The 16,186-nt window shown below is 44.6% G+C and overlaps 1 protein-coding gene across 2 annotated transcripts in view; it reads right to left on the reverse strand.

Annotated features, from left to right (window-relative positions):
- MYO1H (myosin IH) overlaps nucleotides 1–16,186 on the reverse strand; it is an 833,585-nt gene that overhangs the window by 83,331 nt on the left and 734,068 nt on the right. For both annotated transcript variants that reach the window (XM_069619421.1, XM_069619420.1), the window contains one exon: nucleotides 13,556–13,691. In XM_069619421.1, coding sequence (XP_069475522.1) covers nucleotides 13,556–13,691 — 136 coding nt within the window. The remainder of the gene's footprint in view (nucleotides 1–13,555; nucleotides 13,692–16,186) is intronic.

The following is a 16,186-nucleotide window of genomic DNA, read 5'->3' on the forward strand; positions in this document are numbered from 1 at the left end:
TAAACCTATTGCTTATGCAGCATCCCCTGTTTTCCCTCCAGTTGAGAAATGAATTTCTTTCCTTAGCAGGCCAAAAATCTGCATTATTATAAATTGGAGTGAAAGGGTGAGGGGAAGGTTATCAGCTCTGTCTTGATTGCTAACACGTCCCAGGCTTCCAATGTGTATCTAGTTAGTGGATTTACATATAACAACAGTGGTCTTTTGGATTTTGACAACTAGACCGAATGTCACATATCACTTCTTTAGCATTGGCACATTTAAAAGGAGTCCGGTTTCTATTGTTCTTTCCTCCTCGGTTTATAACCTTAGGGCAACAATTCAGATTTTATCTTGTTAATCTTGAATCTTAATACCTTTCTGTACGACTAAAATTCTTCCAGTAATGCATCCAATGTCATGGATGGATGCATAATTGAGAGTAAGAACATCGTTGGCAAAAATTGCCAACTTGTGTTCTCTGTTGCCAAATTGTATAGCCCGTATATTTTTGTCACTATGACCCACTCAGCAAAGGGTTTCATAAATATGGCAAATAACAGCAGTGAGAGTGTGCACCCCTGCCTAACCATCTGAGAGATTACCATTAGTTCACTTGCAAGTATTTGTATTTGTATTTATTGGGCCTCATTACGAGGCTTGCGCTCACGTAATGAAGGGTGCTGTTGCGGGACCGGCACCCTTCAATACGTGATGCGCAATTACGAGGATCCCTTTGCGGGACCCTGTAAGGATGCCTGGCAAAACCAGGCGTCCTTTCCGGGTCCCGCGAGGGGAAGAGGGAGCTAATAACGGGCCATTTGTAATGTGCCCGTTATTACCTCCCTCCCCATTCCCATTGAGCCCTTTGGGGGCTCAAATGGGAATGGGGATGGGTTCCTGCAAGGAGGAATTACCGGGTCCTCCTGTGTCGGAATGACCCGGTAAGTCCTCATTGCAGGAACCCGGTATTGGAGCCCGGTATGGAGGCAGCCATGGCGCTAATAGCACCATGGCTACCTCCATATTCGTAATGAGGTCCATTGTGTTTTATATAGCACCTTTGTCCAAAGCGCATTACATAGTACAGTCAACAATATAATGAATTAGAATGCAGATTAGCATTCATAAACAGTAACATTCAAACTGTGTTCAAAATAGTAACAATCAATTAGCATTCCTGTGAGTAATCAGTCAATCCGTGTTCATAAACAGTAACAATCCATTAGCGTTCATAAGAGTAAATTAATCAGTGTTCATAAGCAGATTAAATCAATTAGAGAACTGTGGCAGGTGGGTTTTTAGAGAGGAACGGAACAGAGGATAGGAAGTAATAGAGCAAAGAGACAGGGGAAGCATGTTCCAGTGAAGAGGGGCTAGGAGCTGGAACAAGCGAAAACAGGATTGGGCACAAGGGGGGCGTGGGACATTGAGCCTAAAAAGATTTGTAGAGCGGAGGGAGCGAGATGGAGAGTAAAAAGAAAGGAGAGATGCAAGGTAGTCAGGAGCAAGGCCATAGAGACATTTGAATACAAGACAGAGGAAGTTGTATTTAAGTTGAGAATAGAAAGGCAACCAGCCAAGAGAGGCCATGGAAGGAGAAATTGGGTCATGGTAGGAGAGAAGACAGAGTGAGCGAATTGAAGAATGATAGATCGATTTAAGAGGAGCAAGGCATGAGTGGGGAGGACCAAAGAACAGAACAGAACAGAACAATAGAATAGTCGGGAGAAGACTAGTGAGGAGATGAGGAGTTTTGTAGCGTGGAAAGTGAGAAAAGGGCGGACTTTGCAAATGTTGTAGGGATGAAATCGACAGGTGCGGGATGTAAGGGAGATGTGGTGGTCAAAGGAGAGATTGGAATCAAAGTAAATGCCAAGATTGCGGGCGGAGGAAGAGATTGAGAAACAGGCGGGAGGAAAAGAGTTGGAAGAGGGAGGAGATTGCGAGATGAGAGTGTTTGCGGGAAAGAATAGGACCTGTGTTTTTTCGGCATTGAGAGTGAGGAAGTGAGAGGTCATCCAAGACTTGATGGCAGTGAGGCAGGATGAGAGAGTCTGATGAATGTCCGAGGAGAAGGACGAGAAGGATAGAAAGAGCTGGGTGTCGTCAGCGTAGAAGTGGTGTGACACTCCAAAGGATGAGATAATGGGACAAGAAAGGAAGTATATAAGTAAAATAGAAAGAGACCAAGGACTGAACCTTGAGGAACGCCATGGACCAGAGGAACGTGAGGGGAAATGTTGCTGCCCCAAGAGACAGCAAAGGTACGGTTGGATAGGTAAGATGAAAACCATGATAGAACAGACCCACGTAGACCAAGGGAGGAGAGAAGAGTCCAGGAGCAGAGAATGATCTACAGTGTCAAAGGCAGCGGACAGATCAAGTAAAATAAGAATAGATGAGTGTTTGGAGTTACGAGCAGTGAGAAGAGAATTAAGCACATAGGTAAGGGCTGTTTCAGTTGAATAGTGGGCGCGGAAACGAGACTGAGTCGGAGTAAGGAGGTATAGGCTAGATACGAATGATGAGATTTGTGAATAAACAAGGCGCTCAAGGAGTTTGGATAGGAAAGGTAAGAGGGATATAGGACAGAAATTAGAAGCAAGAAGAGGGTTAGCTGTAGGTTTCTTTAGGATAGGTATGATGATTGCATGTTTTATGTTCTTTAGGATAGGTATGATAATTGCATGGTGGTAGGATGCACATAATTCGCTGACACCCATCTTCTAAAGACCTCCCCCAGTCCCATCGTTACATCAGGGATCCTCCAGACCATCCTGTCAAACATGTTTTCTGCGTCTATGGATAGCCGGACAGACTGACCTTTTTGAAACCTACTTGTTTTATAAGATGTACCATTATTGATATTATCAAATGTTTATCTGGATTTAATGTACACTGATTAGTTTGGGTGAATCAATGTAGGCAGTAGGGTTTCCAGCTTATCTGACAAGATTTTTGTGAATATTTTGCATTCTAAATTTAGTAAAGCAATGGGTCCATATGACCCGCAATTTGTCAGATATTTACTTGGTTTTGGGATAATTGCTATTGTTGCTTGTGATGTGGAGGAAGATATTTTGCCTGGATCAATGAAGGAATTCAGTAAGGTTTGCAATGGGGATGACAACACACCTGACAAGGTCTTATAAAATTGGGCTATGAAGCTTTCCAGTCCTGGGCTTTGCTGACTTTCAAGGAGGCGATCGCCTTCAACACCTGTTACGCTCACCTGGTCTCTGCGGGGACGTTGGGGCACGGTCGCAGTCCTCCCTGGAAGTGAATTCCCTTGTCAGGCTTTTTCCCCTGCTTGTGTGCGGTGAACTGTGCTGATTGTTGGCACTGCCCTTGCGAGGATATGAGAGATCGTGAGAAGGGTGCTATGTGACTGCTGTCTCTCTCTAACCCTTCTTCCCAGAATGTGGTGAGCATATGCTGACCCACATAGTCTCACCTGTAGATTGATGATGGCAAGCTCTCCATCCTGCTTCTCATAGCAGGAGGCGCGTTGAATGGACCGAGTTCCTTCACTGATCCATGTGCATGGCAGCCCAGACCGGCTGTGACTGATCCACTCCTAAATGTAAGTGTCTTTTGGCTTTTAAATATTGAGGTTTTGATTCTTGATTATTGTCTGTATCTTTGTAATAATGTCTTTTCTCCGCTTTCTCCCCCCAGTAGGTGATATGCGGCCCAGCGGTAGTTGTGGTGCAAGAGGCGAGGCCAAAGGAGAAGAGAATGGAGTTCACGATGTCCCAACAGATGGTGAGTGTTGGTTTTAGGTCAAGCGCAAGGATTGGTCTAAGTGCGACCTTAAACATATTGTCTTATAGGTTTTTAACCTTGTCTTTGTCTTTTTCCCTTGCAGGCACTGTCTGTCACAACGTCGAGTTGGAGCGCTGCTACCCGGAGGTCTGGAGATGGAAGATGAATGCCTGACTCCACGGGGATGCGTGTCGAAGGAAGCGGATAGCAGGTAATATGGAGGATGAACGCCAGACTCCACAAGGATGCGTGCCGAAGGAAGCAGATGGCAAGGTATGTGCTGCGACTGGTAGCTGGAGACAGGTAAGGTGCGCTCTGGCTGGTAGCTGAAGACAGGTAAGGTGCGCTCTGGCCAGTAGCTGAAGACAGGTAAGGTGCGCTCTGGCTGGTAGCTCGGAACAGGTAAGAGGCGCTTAGGCGGCGGTGAGCGTTGCGCTGCAACTGCAGAATAACGAGAAGCGCATGCTGGGAGGCAGAGCGGGCTTATATAGCCTGCTCTGGCCACACCCATAGTTATGACTCATCGGCCCCGCCCTGCCACTCCTAAAAGGATGCTTAACACGTGCATTCAACCTTTCCAGCAGCCACGGCCGACCCAAAGCACATGGGGGCCCCTGCAGGGGAAACCAAGTACCTGCAGCAAATAAAATCTGCTAGTGCACATTTATTTATGAGCCTGGCGCCAAAGGCCCCAGGACTGAGTCCAGTTGGGCTCTCCAAGTTGTATTGTCCCCAAGGGACAATAAAAGCTGTGTTGCCCCTTGATCTCATGCCCTGATGGTGCAGGGTCTGGAGTACTGGGGCCATGGCCATGACAACACCTCTTCCTTCCTGATCAGAATATTAAGCTTATTTCTGTGTTCCTCACTTAATGATGTTAGGTCTTCTCCTTTCATGTAATGGTGTTGATCCTCCTTATTGTGTAAGGCAGCCTCATATAATTTACTCTAGACTACTTGGACTGTTTTCATTTTTCTCTTGTTACTATAGTGGTTACTCCCTGAATTGTATTTTATTGCATGAAAATATGTCTTATTGGTTTTTTCTCTTAAGCAGTTGGCTAGTATGCTTATGTTTTACTGCTTTTTTTCTGTAACATTTCTGCTTCAGGCCTAACAATTTCTCTGCTGCCTTGTTTACAAGCATAGCCTTTAAGTGTCCTCTAAGCATGTTTACACGCCTCCACGCCTTCCTAGAACCTGTTTTTTTGGTGGCGTTCTTCCCATGTTTTAAGCTCCATCATTAATTCATCTTGTTCAGCAGCTCATAGTTTAGCTAACACAGGTATCTTCTGTATGATTAAAATTTAAATATTCAGTAATGTGCAATTATATTTCTTGTACAATTACTGTGTCTTTCAGGATTTGTGTTGAAAGTATCCAGGGTCTTCCCTTGGGCTCCTCTTGGGAGTCTTGAATCACTAGTACAACGGGAGTGTGGTATGAGACCTGTTATTGGTCCCATATCCACAAATTGAAGTTTAGTTAAACTCCCACAATCAATTCACCCTAAGGTAAATCATAAGTATCAAAGTCTGTGAACACGCTTCTTGGTGTGTGTTAGGAGTGTAGATGGAACCTAGAGTTATTCTGCATGTTCCCAATATTCCTTCAACTGATAGCACTCTTCCCTCTTTGTCGCGCCAGGTGTTTATTATTCTAAAAGGGCAACTACGCCTGATCAGTATTGCTACTCATCCCTTCTTGGTTGGGCCTGAGGAAAAAATCTAAATGGGGAAAGCACCAGATCTCATTTGTCGCTTGTTTGTACCCAATACGTTTGTTTCCTGGACAAAACCTATACAGATATCTCACAAAATCAATTAAACAAGCCGTTCTGTTCAGTGAGTTTAGGCCGCTTGTGTTCATGGATGCAATCTTTATGTTCCATCCTTTTCTTTCCTGCCTAATGGACCTCATTACTGACTTCTACTGTTCTACTTTCATAGGTTTTTCTTTCCACTTGAGATCATTCGTCCTCCCCTGCTCATTAAATCTGGTGAATGGTTGTTAATGTTTACTATCACAGAGAGCATGTTTCCACTTCTAAAGGATATCTTTTGCACGTCCCATACTAACTACTTATACCTGGTATACGTCAATCCACAATAACTTAAGATATATGAACAGCCTCTTCAAAAATGTAATTTTATCCCCTCCAAAATTTAAGGGGCCTGGCTCCCGACTCCATTTTAATAAGAGCAATACGTTTGCCAAGTAGTTATTTCTTGTGTTAGGGAGTCTTTCAGCCATTTCATGGACTCTAGGTGATCTACCTTCATAAAGGAAACTTTTGTGGTTCACTGGCTCTCATTTCTTCTTCCATCCAGGTACACTTTTGAGGGTTTGATCTGCCAGGAGTTTTTATGAAAGTGTTTATGCTTCTTTTACCTGCTTTTTTCCTCTTCTTTCTCACCTGGAGGCTGGCTGGGGTGCAATGCCATCAGACCTTTTCCCTGCAGATCGGTGCCGCCCTATCTTCTGTGAGTTCGTGTGTGTTGCAATTTGCTATCACCCACAAGATAGCGTTTGCTCTGAGGACCAGACAGACTTTTAAAGGATTTCTTTCCACTTGAGATCATTCGTCCTCCCCTGCTCATTAAATCTGGTGAATGGTTGTTAATATTTACAATCCCAGAGAGCATATTTCCACTTCTAAAGGATATCTTTTGCACGTCCCAAACTAACTACCGATACCTGGTATACATCAATCCACAATAACTTAAGATATATGAACAGCCTCTTCAAACACAATCCCACAACATTTAACAGGTTTGTTAGAAAATCAAATATATCCAGGATGATGCTGGCCATCTAGGTGTGCCTTCAGGTTGAACTGCTCTAGCTTTCTTTTTTGGTCTCACTGTCTCCCAGACTCAGAGGTTTCTCTTTTCCAGGAGTTTCCATGCTGATTGTTATTGTCAGAGTGAACCACTGGAATATTCAGTATCTTGCATCCTTCTTCCAAATGCATTATTCTGTATTGGGTGCCCTTGTATTCAAACTGTAGGCCTCACAGGTAGAGCCATCCATAACTGATTTTCTCTGCCCACAGTTTGTTTGTGTTCCTGACACTCCTGGAAATATGTGATCTTATCCCCTCCAAAATTTAAGGGGCCTTGGTCCCGACTCCATTTTAATAGGAGCAAAATACAGTGGTCGGTCAAAATCTCGAAAAAAAAATCTCGAATGACAATAAGGTCGAAAAAAAAATCTCGAAAAAAAAGTCAAATTACTCTTTTTTTAATTATATATTTATTTTGGGGTCCGGGATTTTAAAAAAATGGGTAAAAAAAAGGGGGGTTGGGGGGGAACCCCCCCATTTCGAATAAAAAAACGGCATAAAAAAAATTCAACTTTTTTTTTCGACCTTTTTTTTCGAGATTTTATTTTTCGATTTTATCACTATAAACCGAGCAATACATTTGCCAAGTAGTTATTTCTTGTGTTAGGGAGTCTTTCAGCCCTTTCATGGACTCTAGGTGTTCTTCCTTCATAAAGAAAACTTGTGTGGTTCACTGGCTCTCGTATCGTCTTCCATCCTAGTATACCTTTGAGGGTTTGATATGCCAGGAGTTTTCATGAAAGTGTTTATGCTCCTTCTACCTGCTTTTTCCCCCTTCTTTCTCAGGGGATTGACCCAGAGGCTGGCTGGGGTGCAGTGCCATCAGACCTTTTCCCTGCAGATGAGTGTCGCCCTATCTTCTGTGAGTTAGTGTGTGTTGCAATTTGCTATCACCCATAAGATAGCGTTTTCTCTGAAGACCAGACACACCCTCACCGGTTGTTGGATTTTTCAGTCACATGTGGGTCTCAGACCGCACACTACCAACCTGGTGTTCATTAAGTTGATGTGTCCCAGTGGTGTTCATCTCATGCCATTTGACCGTTGATGTTACTAGAGTCGTGTATGGATCAAGGGGCTGTCTCGCACCAATGTGTCTCAGTCACTCAATGTGTTATTTCGTTTAGTTCGGGCTGTGCTGTATCGTCAAACTATTTGCTGGTCTTTCCTCCGTTGATCAGCCCCCATGACTTTGCATCCTTGGCAGTGTTTCCACTGCAGTCCAATAGTAGTTCATGGGCTACGGTTATGAGGTAACCCTACAGATACTTGCCTTCTCCTTTTCTAAACTCTGTGCAATGTCTGGGTTACTTTCACTTTATTTGGGTTACTTTCACTTTAGTTTGGTACTGCAGGCCCAGAACCCGGTCCCGTCTTCTGTAACTCAGCAGTTATGTGTATTCCTCATACAGATGAGAGTCCCATGCTCTTAAATTAAAGCTGCCCACTCCACTAGGCTGCATGGTTCCCATAGCTACAGGACGCTGAGTGGAGTGTTCCTGTCTCTGGGAGTGACTCACAGCCGGTCTCCCGCTGGATCTTGACCCAGATCAGCACCACCTTTGATTCTGCCTGCGTGCTGCTCCTGAAAGCTGTGTTTCCCGAAGACGCTTTTCTTTGGGTCTGGTTGTGCGGAGCACCGATTCCTCCTACCTCAGAAGCTTCAGGGTCTTTCATTCGCTGAGATTCTCTTCAGTTTACCAACTCAGGACTTGTCTGCAATTTTGCCAGGAATCGTGTTGGCCCTGATGCGAATCTTTCCCGGGCTCCATCCATTTATTTTGTTCTTCTTCTCAATCAGTCAGTTTTCCTTTATATTTAGGCTAAATATTAGGTGGCCCCATAGGGTTACAGAGCAATTATTTCATTATTTTAAGGAACACTGCATCAGAGCTCCTTCAGGGTGTGGCCATCATCGACCTCCACCGACGACGCCCCCAATAAGCACCATTTGAACCCATTATTTGAAAAGCAGTCTGAGTGGAGGAACCCAAGCACCACCCGAGTTCCGCATGCTTGGTTGGGGCTCCATCCTTACGCTTGGTTGCAAGTGCTCATTTTCACCGGCCATCATTGCTGAAGACCATCAATGAAGCAGCCAATCTATTTTTCCAATGGGCACAACAGAAGGAGTTTCATGTTTGTTGGCGCAAAGAAAAACATTCACCTATTAAACCAGTTATCCAAACTGCATTCTCTACACCCCAGGGCCACTTGGGTATTTTTTGACACTACTTTCTAAACTGCACTATCTTCCTCTGCCAATAATACTTTGCTATCCCAAAAATCTCTTTTCCCATTCTAATGGGTTGATGGTAGGCTTTGATGAATGCTTCTCTGTCACATGGTGTTTTTCCACAAATTCCACTACTGTGTTTCCATTTGTACTTGGGTTGAAATATTGCAAATCTGGCTAGCAAGAAAGAAACTGCTTTAACAGTAATTTGGACTTAACAGGGGTTGGTGGAAGGGAGGTTACATTGGATATACCTATTTTGGGGTGGTATATGCTTAGGGGTAGCAGGTCCTAAGTGATCTTTAGGCATTCTTTGAAGAGCAGGGTCTTCCATTCCTTCCTGAACTGTAGGAGCATTTGAGCGGTCTGGACTGTGATTGGTTGGTGTTTCAGAAGGGTGGGGTATAGCAAGAAAGGCTTTTTCCCAAGTTTTCTCTTTGGATGCAAGTTAAGAGCCTCACTATGGTCTGGCTCTCAGAGAAGAATTTCCCCTCTAAAACCACATGTTTTGTGGCAAGGTAAGCTGGTGTTCATGCAACAATTGCCTTATACGTGATGCAGAAAATTACAAAAATTATCCTGACTGGATGGATAGCCAGAGTAATTTAGTTAGGATGGGGGAGATGTGGTCAAGATTCTTAATTCCCTTTATGAGTACAGCAGTTCCATTTATCAATATGTGAGATTAGCAGGGCTTGGACCATGGTTCTGAAACCCTCAGATGGAAAGAATACATTTATCTTCCACAGGGGCGCTAGTTGATACCACGTGGTTTGTTGTTTAAGTCGATATGTGCTGGATGACAAGATTTCTGTCAGTATTGAACCCCACTGATTTGCCACATGGTAATCCGTCAAAGTGCATGCTGTTCAGACACCCTTGGCTAGACTCCTGTTTAGATAGATGGCCTAGAAGGACGAATTGCACTTTGGTGACATTTAGTTTCAGGTAGGTGCTTCTCATCCAAGCTTGGAGGAAGGTGAGGCATTTCTTGAGGTGTGAAATGTCTTGAGTTCTTGTCACTTTGAGGTACAACTTAGTATCATCTGTGTATTGGTGAAATTAGATATTAGCATCATTGAGAAGCGACCTGAATGGTTCCATATAGAGATTGAAGATCAGTGGGGAGCGCATTGATCCCCATGGCACTTTGTAGGTGACTAGGTAATGGTTGGATATGGAGTTACTCACCTGGACTGTTTAGTATACATATACACCGGCGCCTGACTTCCCGGTGCCACTGGGACATTACAAGTCCCGGCGGCGCAGGACGTCGGGCACCAGATTTTGTATGTCCCAATTCCCATTGAGTTCCAGAGGACTATATGGGATTGGGGACTTGGAAGCACTGGCACCGTTGGTAATGGTGCCAGTGCTTCCGTGACGACTTTGCCTACTGGGGCCACTGTCCCCATCAGGGTCAGACCTGCCTGGCGCAGTGGCCCCGGCAGGCAGACTCATAGAGTGGCAGTCCGTAAATAAGGGTGGCCCTATAACTGTGAACCACATTCTATCTGCAAGCTGGCTTGTAAGTTTGAAGTGTATGGGCAGTCAAAAGGGACCAAGTGGCAGGAGCACCTCTATCCATAATTTGGAGAGCATCATGTATGTTCTTAATGCTTGCAATTTCTCTTCTGCATCTTGAACTAATTCCAGATTGGTAGACCTTGAGCAGGCCAAGTTGGGTAATGTGATCATGGAGTTGGTTAGCAACTGCCTTCTGAATGACTTTACCAATGACTGGAAGGTTTGTGATAGGTTGGTAGTTAGAAAGGTCTCCTGGGTCCAACGTTGGTTTTTTGTGGAGTGGAAGGATTAATTCTGTTTCTAGCTTGATTGGGAAGATGGTCTGATTGAGCAAGGCATTGACTATTTGGAGGAGGTAAGTAGGGTGGCTCCAGAGAACAGTTTTACAATGGCAAAGGCAAGGATGTCAACATTGGATAAGGTAGGTCTTAGTGACACAAGACTATCAGCGAGTTCCTTGTGGGAGAAGGGTGCAAAGGTTGTCCATAGCTGAGTTGCGCAAAGTGGAGTCATAAGCGGGGTGGTGGCAATGATTTTGATGCATCGATATGTGGTCTGACTTTATATAGCATATGATATGATATGGCATTTATAACGCGCCTATACACAAGGGTTTCAAGGCGCGACGAGGCAAGGGAGGGGGAACTGAGGGAAGACAGACAACAATCCTACTAGGCCAGGTGTCATTCAGATTGTGCAAATGCATGGGAAGGAGGAAGGGGAAAGTGCAGGGGGAAGGGGAAGGGCACAGTGCAACACATGGGAGAAAATAATAAATAACAATAGTAAAGTACGGTCAGCAGGTGGCAAGTGCAAGGGTAAAGGGTAAGTGCAGGCATCAGGTGTCAAGTGCTCATGGTGGGACTGTAGGGATACAGAGAACAGTCCCCAAGTGCAGGGGTTTCCAGGAGGGCAGTGCAGGTGTGCGACTGGCGGAGAAGGGGACCTGGGCCTGAGATCAGAGGGTGGCCAGGCAAACCAGTGCAGTTTCCGTATCAGCCAGGAAATCAGCAGGGGAGAGGAGGAGAAAAGGCAGAAGCAAAGAGAAAGGTTTTGAGGTGCTTCCGGAACCAGAGATGGTGCTCCTCAAGTTTCTGGGGGGCAGGGAGGCTATTCCAGAGGGAGGCCCCAGCCGAAGAAAGTAATCTACCACCAACTCGTTGCTTGGAGAAGAGACTGACCCTGAGGGAGTTGGAGGCAGATGAGTGAAGAGCTCTAGAAGGAAGATATTTAGGAAGAGAGAGTTGAAGGTATTGAGGCCCCAGGCCCCAGAAGGCCTTGTGGACAATGCAGAGGGTTTTGAACTTAATCCTCGCAGCCAGTGGGAGCCAGTGCAGAGATTTCAGTCCTGGAGAGATACGATCCCTGGGCCTGAAACCAAGGACAAGTCTCGCAGTCCGGTTCTGGATGAGCTTCAGAGGGCAGAGAATAGAAGCAGGCAGATTTAGAAATAGGCTGTTGCAATAGTCCAGTCTAGAGAGAACCAAAGCTCTGGAGACAGTGAGCTTCTGGGGGAAGGAGAGGAAAGGAAGAATACCTCTGAGGAGGTGCAGCTGGTAGTGTGTCTTCTTAGAGACATCAGAGATGTGAGGAGAGAAGGAGAGTGTGGAGCCGAAGATGACCCCAAGGTTTTTAGCCTCACAGGTGGGAGCAGGGAGCGGGCCAAGAGGGGCCGGCCAGAGAGTGACAGGAAAGGAGGGTGTGGGTGTGCCGATGAGGAGAATCTCAGTCTTGCTGGCATTAAGGCAGAGATCATTGGCGGCACACCACTCCTGGATGGCGGACAGACAGTCAGAGATGAGAGAGGGAGAAGAAGTGGCTGAGGGTAGCCTGAAAATGAGCTGTCATCCGCATAGCACTGGAAGTTGGGCAGAGCACAGCAATGCAGTGGGCAAAAAGTGCCAGGTATTGGTTGAACAGCCAGGGAGAGAGGTTAGACCACTGGGGAACACCACAGGTAGAGATAGAGATGGAGGAGAGGAAGGACCCGAGTTTGACCTGCGAGGGTCGATCGGAGAGAAAAGAGGTCAGCCACGCCAGGGCCTGACCGGTGATCCCCAGGTTATCACGGAGATGTTTGAGCGGGATGGCATGGTTGACTGTGTCGAAGGCAGAAGAGAGATCAAGTAAGATGAGGACACAGGGGGTGTTGGAATCAAGGTTAGAGAGCAGGTCTTCGCGGATGTTCAGGAGAGCAGTTTCCGTGCTTCCAGCAGCTCTGAAGTCAGACTGATGGTCATGAGAGACAACCAACAGATTCAGTGTGAAGATTAAGCTGGGAGATGGCCAGCTTTTCCAGGAGTTTGCCCACAAAAGGAGTGATGGAGATTGGGCGATAGTTAGCCGGGCAGGAAGGGTCGGCAGAGGGTTTCTTAAGAAGAGGGTGCACAAGGGAGTGCTTCAGTGGTGAAGGAGTGGTTGCAGAAATCAGCAAGGGCAGGAGGCAGGGAGGCAATGTAGTCCTTGATGAAGAAGTTGTTATATTTTCCTGTGGACTCTGAGATTGCAGGGTCATGCAGCAGGTAGGGGAAGGATGGATAGGTTATCTATCCAGTCAAGTGTGATTGGGTTGAAGATGAGGTAGAGTATGTTTCCCCGATGTGGGTAGGGTTCATTACATGTTATTTTAAGTTCAGGGATTCTGTGAGACAGTAGAGAGCATCTCTGGTGCTTTTGGTGGTTTGGGTTCCTGGTGAGTTGAGATCACTAAGGAACCAAGGGAGATTGACTTCCTAGCTCATTATCGTCCTTTCTGGGCAAGATAATGAAATGTGTTATATCTGTCCATCTTATCAGGTTCATACTCAGCCTGTGGGATTTAGTACTCTAGCTCCCTTTCTTTTTGCAGCACTGAAACGGCAACACTACATGTACTGGATATTTTCTGGATATGCCTGCCTACTGTACTTCTGGGGGCATTGCTGGATATGTATAAGCCAGCAGTTTTGGCTTGTGTATAGGTATTAGATAGGCATTTTCCATCCACTGCTGTCAAACTGCCAGGTAATCATAATATTTTCCAGCTGTTAACTTCTTATTGCTTGGTAGTACATGATGGCAGTGCCTGGCAAATTGCTATGCCATACCGTGAAAAAGTCAAAACTGTTGGATTTGCCAATGCTTGTTCTAGATTGTTTTCATGATTGTATATTGATACGGCACCCCCCACAATATATTACATAAATAAATATAGTTTGTTACCTTTGAGGGATGCAAAGTCAATTTTCTGTTTGATCTTTGCCAATTCCACCACGTATACTGCAGATTGTGTGATAAGAAGCTGACGTGGTCTTGGTTTAAAGCCATTTCTGTCATACTTAATTACAGGTGTGGCATACTAGGATAAAGAATGATTATTGAAACACACATTAGGCTCTCTTTATTGCTGTGGCACAGACCATACACAGTAAACTGACAGCCAATGTTAGTTCTTTTTCATTTATATCATTGCTGGGGCTTTCTGGATTCAGGTTTTTCTATAATATCTGTCCATTAACCATCTGAAAGATACTCCTCACTGCACCTCCCAGTAGCTGGTAAAGCACTGTCCACGCTGGTTTAAGAGGCAAATAACAGCCTAGTACTTTACAAATAAATCACATCTACATCTTATGCAAGTCTGTACAATTCATTTTGAATATACACAATTGATTGAAAATCTCACCTTTACTTACTGTCTTGCTGGTGGAGCGAATTGGTTATGTTACATGATACTCTGAAGAATAAAACTTTAAGAATTCACAGAAATGTGCTGTAGTACTCTTAATCTCCCGAAACTGTATTACATGTTTTTACCAACTTCTTTTTTATAGTGGTCACTTTGGTTGTGGACTTTTGTACGAACAGAATTTGACAATTCTTTTAATGGGTATATATATGGGTATGAAGGGGTAGGGAGGGTGGGGGAAGGTAGGGATGTGGGGTAGGGAGGGAGGGGCAATAGCTACAGGGGGGGACCACACATAATTAACAAATTGCTTGAATTCTGTTCGAACAAAAAAAGAAGTTGTTTAAAAAACACGTAGAAGCCTCGAAACACTGTTGAGCAAGATGTCCTTAAAAATACTCCTTACATGTTTCTTTTTCAATTTTACTCCGATCTGCCCGTTTCTATTCTACTTCAATTTAGATAACTTTTTCTTGTCGAGTCACTAATTAGGTCTACAAATTATGAGATCCTAAGCAAATCACTTTGTCTCCCTTATAATTAAAATATAGCAACGTTTAAAAACAGCCAAAAAATTGACGTCAAATCAGAGCATTCATATTTTCTCTCTCCAAAACTAAAGTTTGCCTAATCAATCACTGTGTGACATGCACTGGTAACCCAGTGTTAGGAGGCATCAACACACAATCCAAAATGAAAACTAGCATTTTTAATAACAGCCAAGCAATTGGAGCCTGAGACATCCCAGATCTTTGATAATAGAACATTTTTAAAACCTGCAAGTCACATTTATAAAAGCATATTCTGACAAAATTAGATGCATTTTCTGAAAAGCAGCACACCTCTCATCCATCCCCTGTCAAACCTTAAATCATAAAGTAGAATAGGTCACAGTGCCAGCTAAAAACCATGCTTTGACCTCCAACTCCAGTTCGCAGTTTGGCACCATAGATCATTCTATTCCATTGCATAGACTAGCCGAGGCAGATATTTCCGGCTCAGTGCTGGCCTTGTTGAGCTCTTTTTTTAGGGACCGTTCTCAAACTCTTTTTCTCCCTCCCTTCACATCTTCAACTCGATCTGTCACACTTATTGTTCCCCAGGGTTTTGCTGTTTCATTTATACTTTTTATGTATATGTTCAGCAACTTTCTAAACCTATTAACATTTTTGGTTTTCGCTGCTATACATATACGGACGATACCCAGATCATGGTCCCCCTCAATCTGGACCAGCCGGGACTGGCTGCTAACTTTAACAACTGTATGAAATCGGTTGGGGACTGGGTGTGTCAGAACTGGCTCAAGCTCAATGGCAGTAAAACAGAGATTTTGGTTATTGGCCCTCCATTTGCCGATTCTGTCTGGACGCCCGAGTTTTGGCCTGCATCCCTTGGTCCCCTCCTGCTGCCAGTCCCGGTTGTAAAAGATCTTGGAGTAACAATATCTGGGTCTCTTTCTATGGAAGCTCAGGTCAGCTCTGTTTGTCAGCAGGGACACTTCAAACCTAAGCTCCTGGTGAAAGTTCTTCCTTTTCTTCTTTCCTTTCTTTGAGCTCTGGTTGTGGCTTCTCTGATTCTGGGTACTTTAGATTACTGTATTGCATTATACTTAGTGCAACCAGTCTATCTTTTACACAGGCTGCAGGTTTTAGAAAACTCTGCAGCCCATGCTGTTTAAGGTCTTTCTGCTCATGATCATATTTCTCCAACATTGCGTAATCTGTACTGGCTGCAGGTAGCTCGGCATATTGAGTTCAAATCACTGTGCCTAGTCCACAGTGCCTTCTACGGCTGTGGTGCTGATTATCTACAGCAGAAATTCTGCAGTTATGTTCCTTCTAGACATCTTCGTTCAGCCTCTGATTTTTTAGTCTAAGTTCCCAGAGTTTTTCGATACACAACCGGTGGCTGTCCATTTTATATTACGTTGCTGTTGCCGGGTCTGTGCAATAACTTGCCCCGCTCTTTACGAAAGACCGCTGATCCTATCTTTCCGTTGGTGTCTTAAAACGTATTTGATTTAAAGGCTCTCTTTTTTGCCGCTGCCCATTTGTGGGTGTTGTTGCTTTTTAGGGTTTTCGCTCCCAGCACCATGTTGTCCTCAGGTATAAGCTGCACTTCAGAGGTTTTCTTAACAAAATAACAACATAACCATACAGCAAAGT

The sequence above is a fragment of the Ambystoma mexicanum genome, chromosome 10 (assembly GCF_040938575.1).
Source record: "Ambystoma mexicanum isolate Mex_15411 chromosome 10, UKY_AmexF1_1, whole genome shotgun sequence".
In the NCBI taxonomy this organism is placed as follows: domain Eukaryota; kingdom Metazoa; phylum Chordata; class Amphibia; order Caudata; family Ambystomatidae; genus Ambystoma; species Ambystoma mexicanum.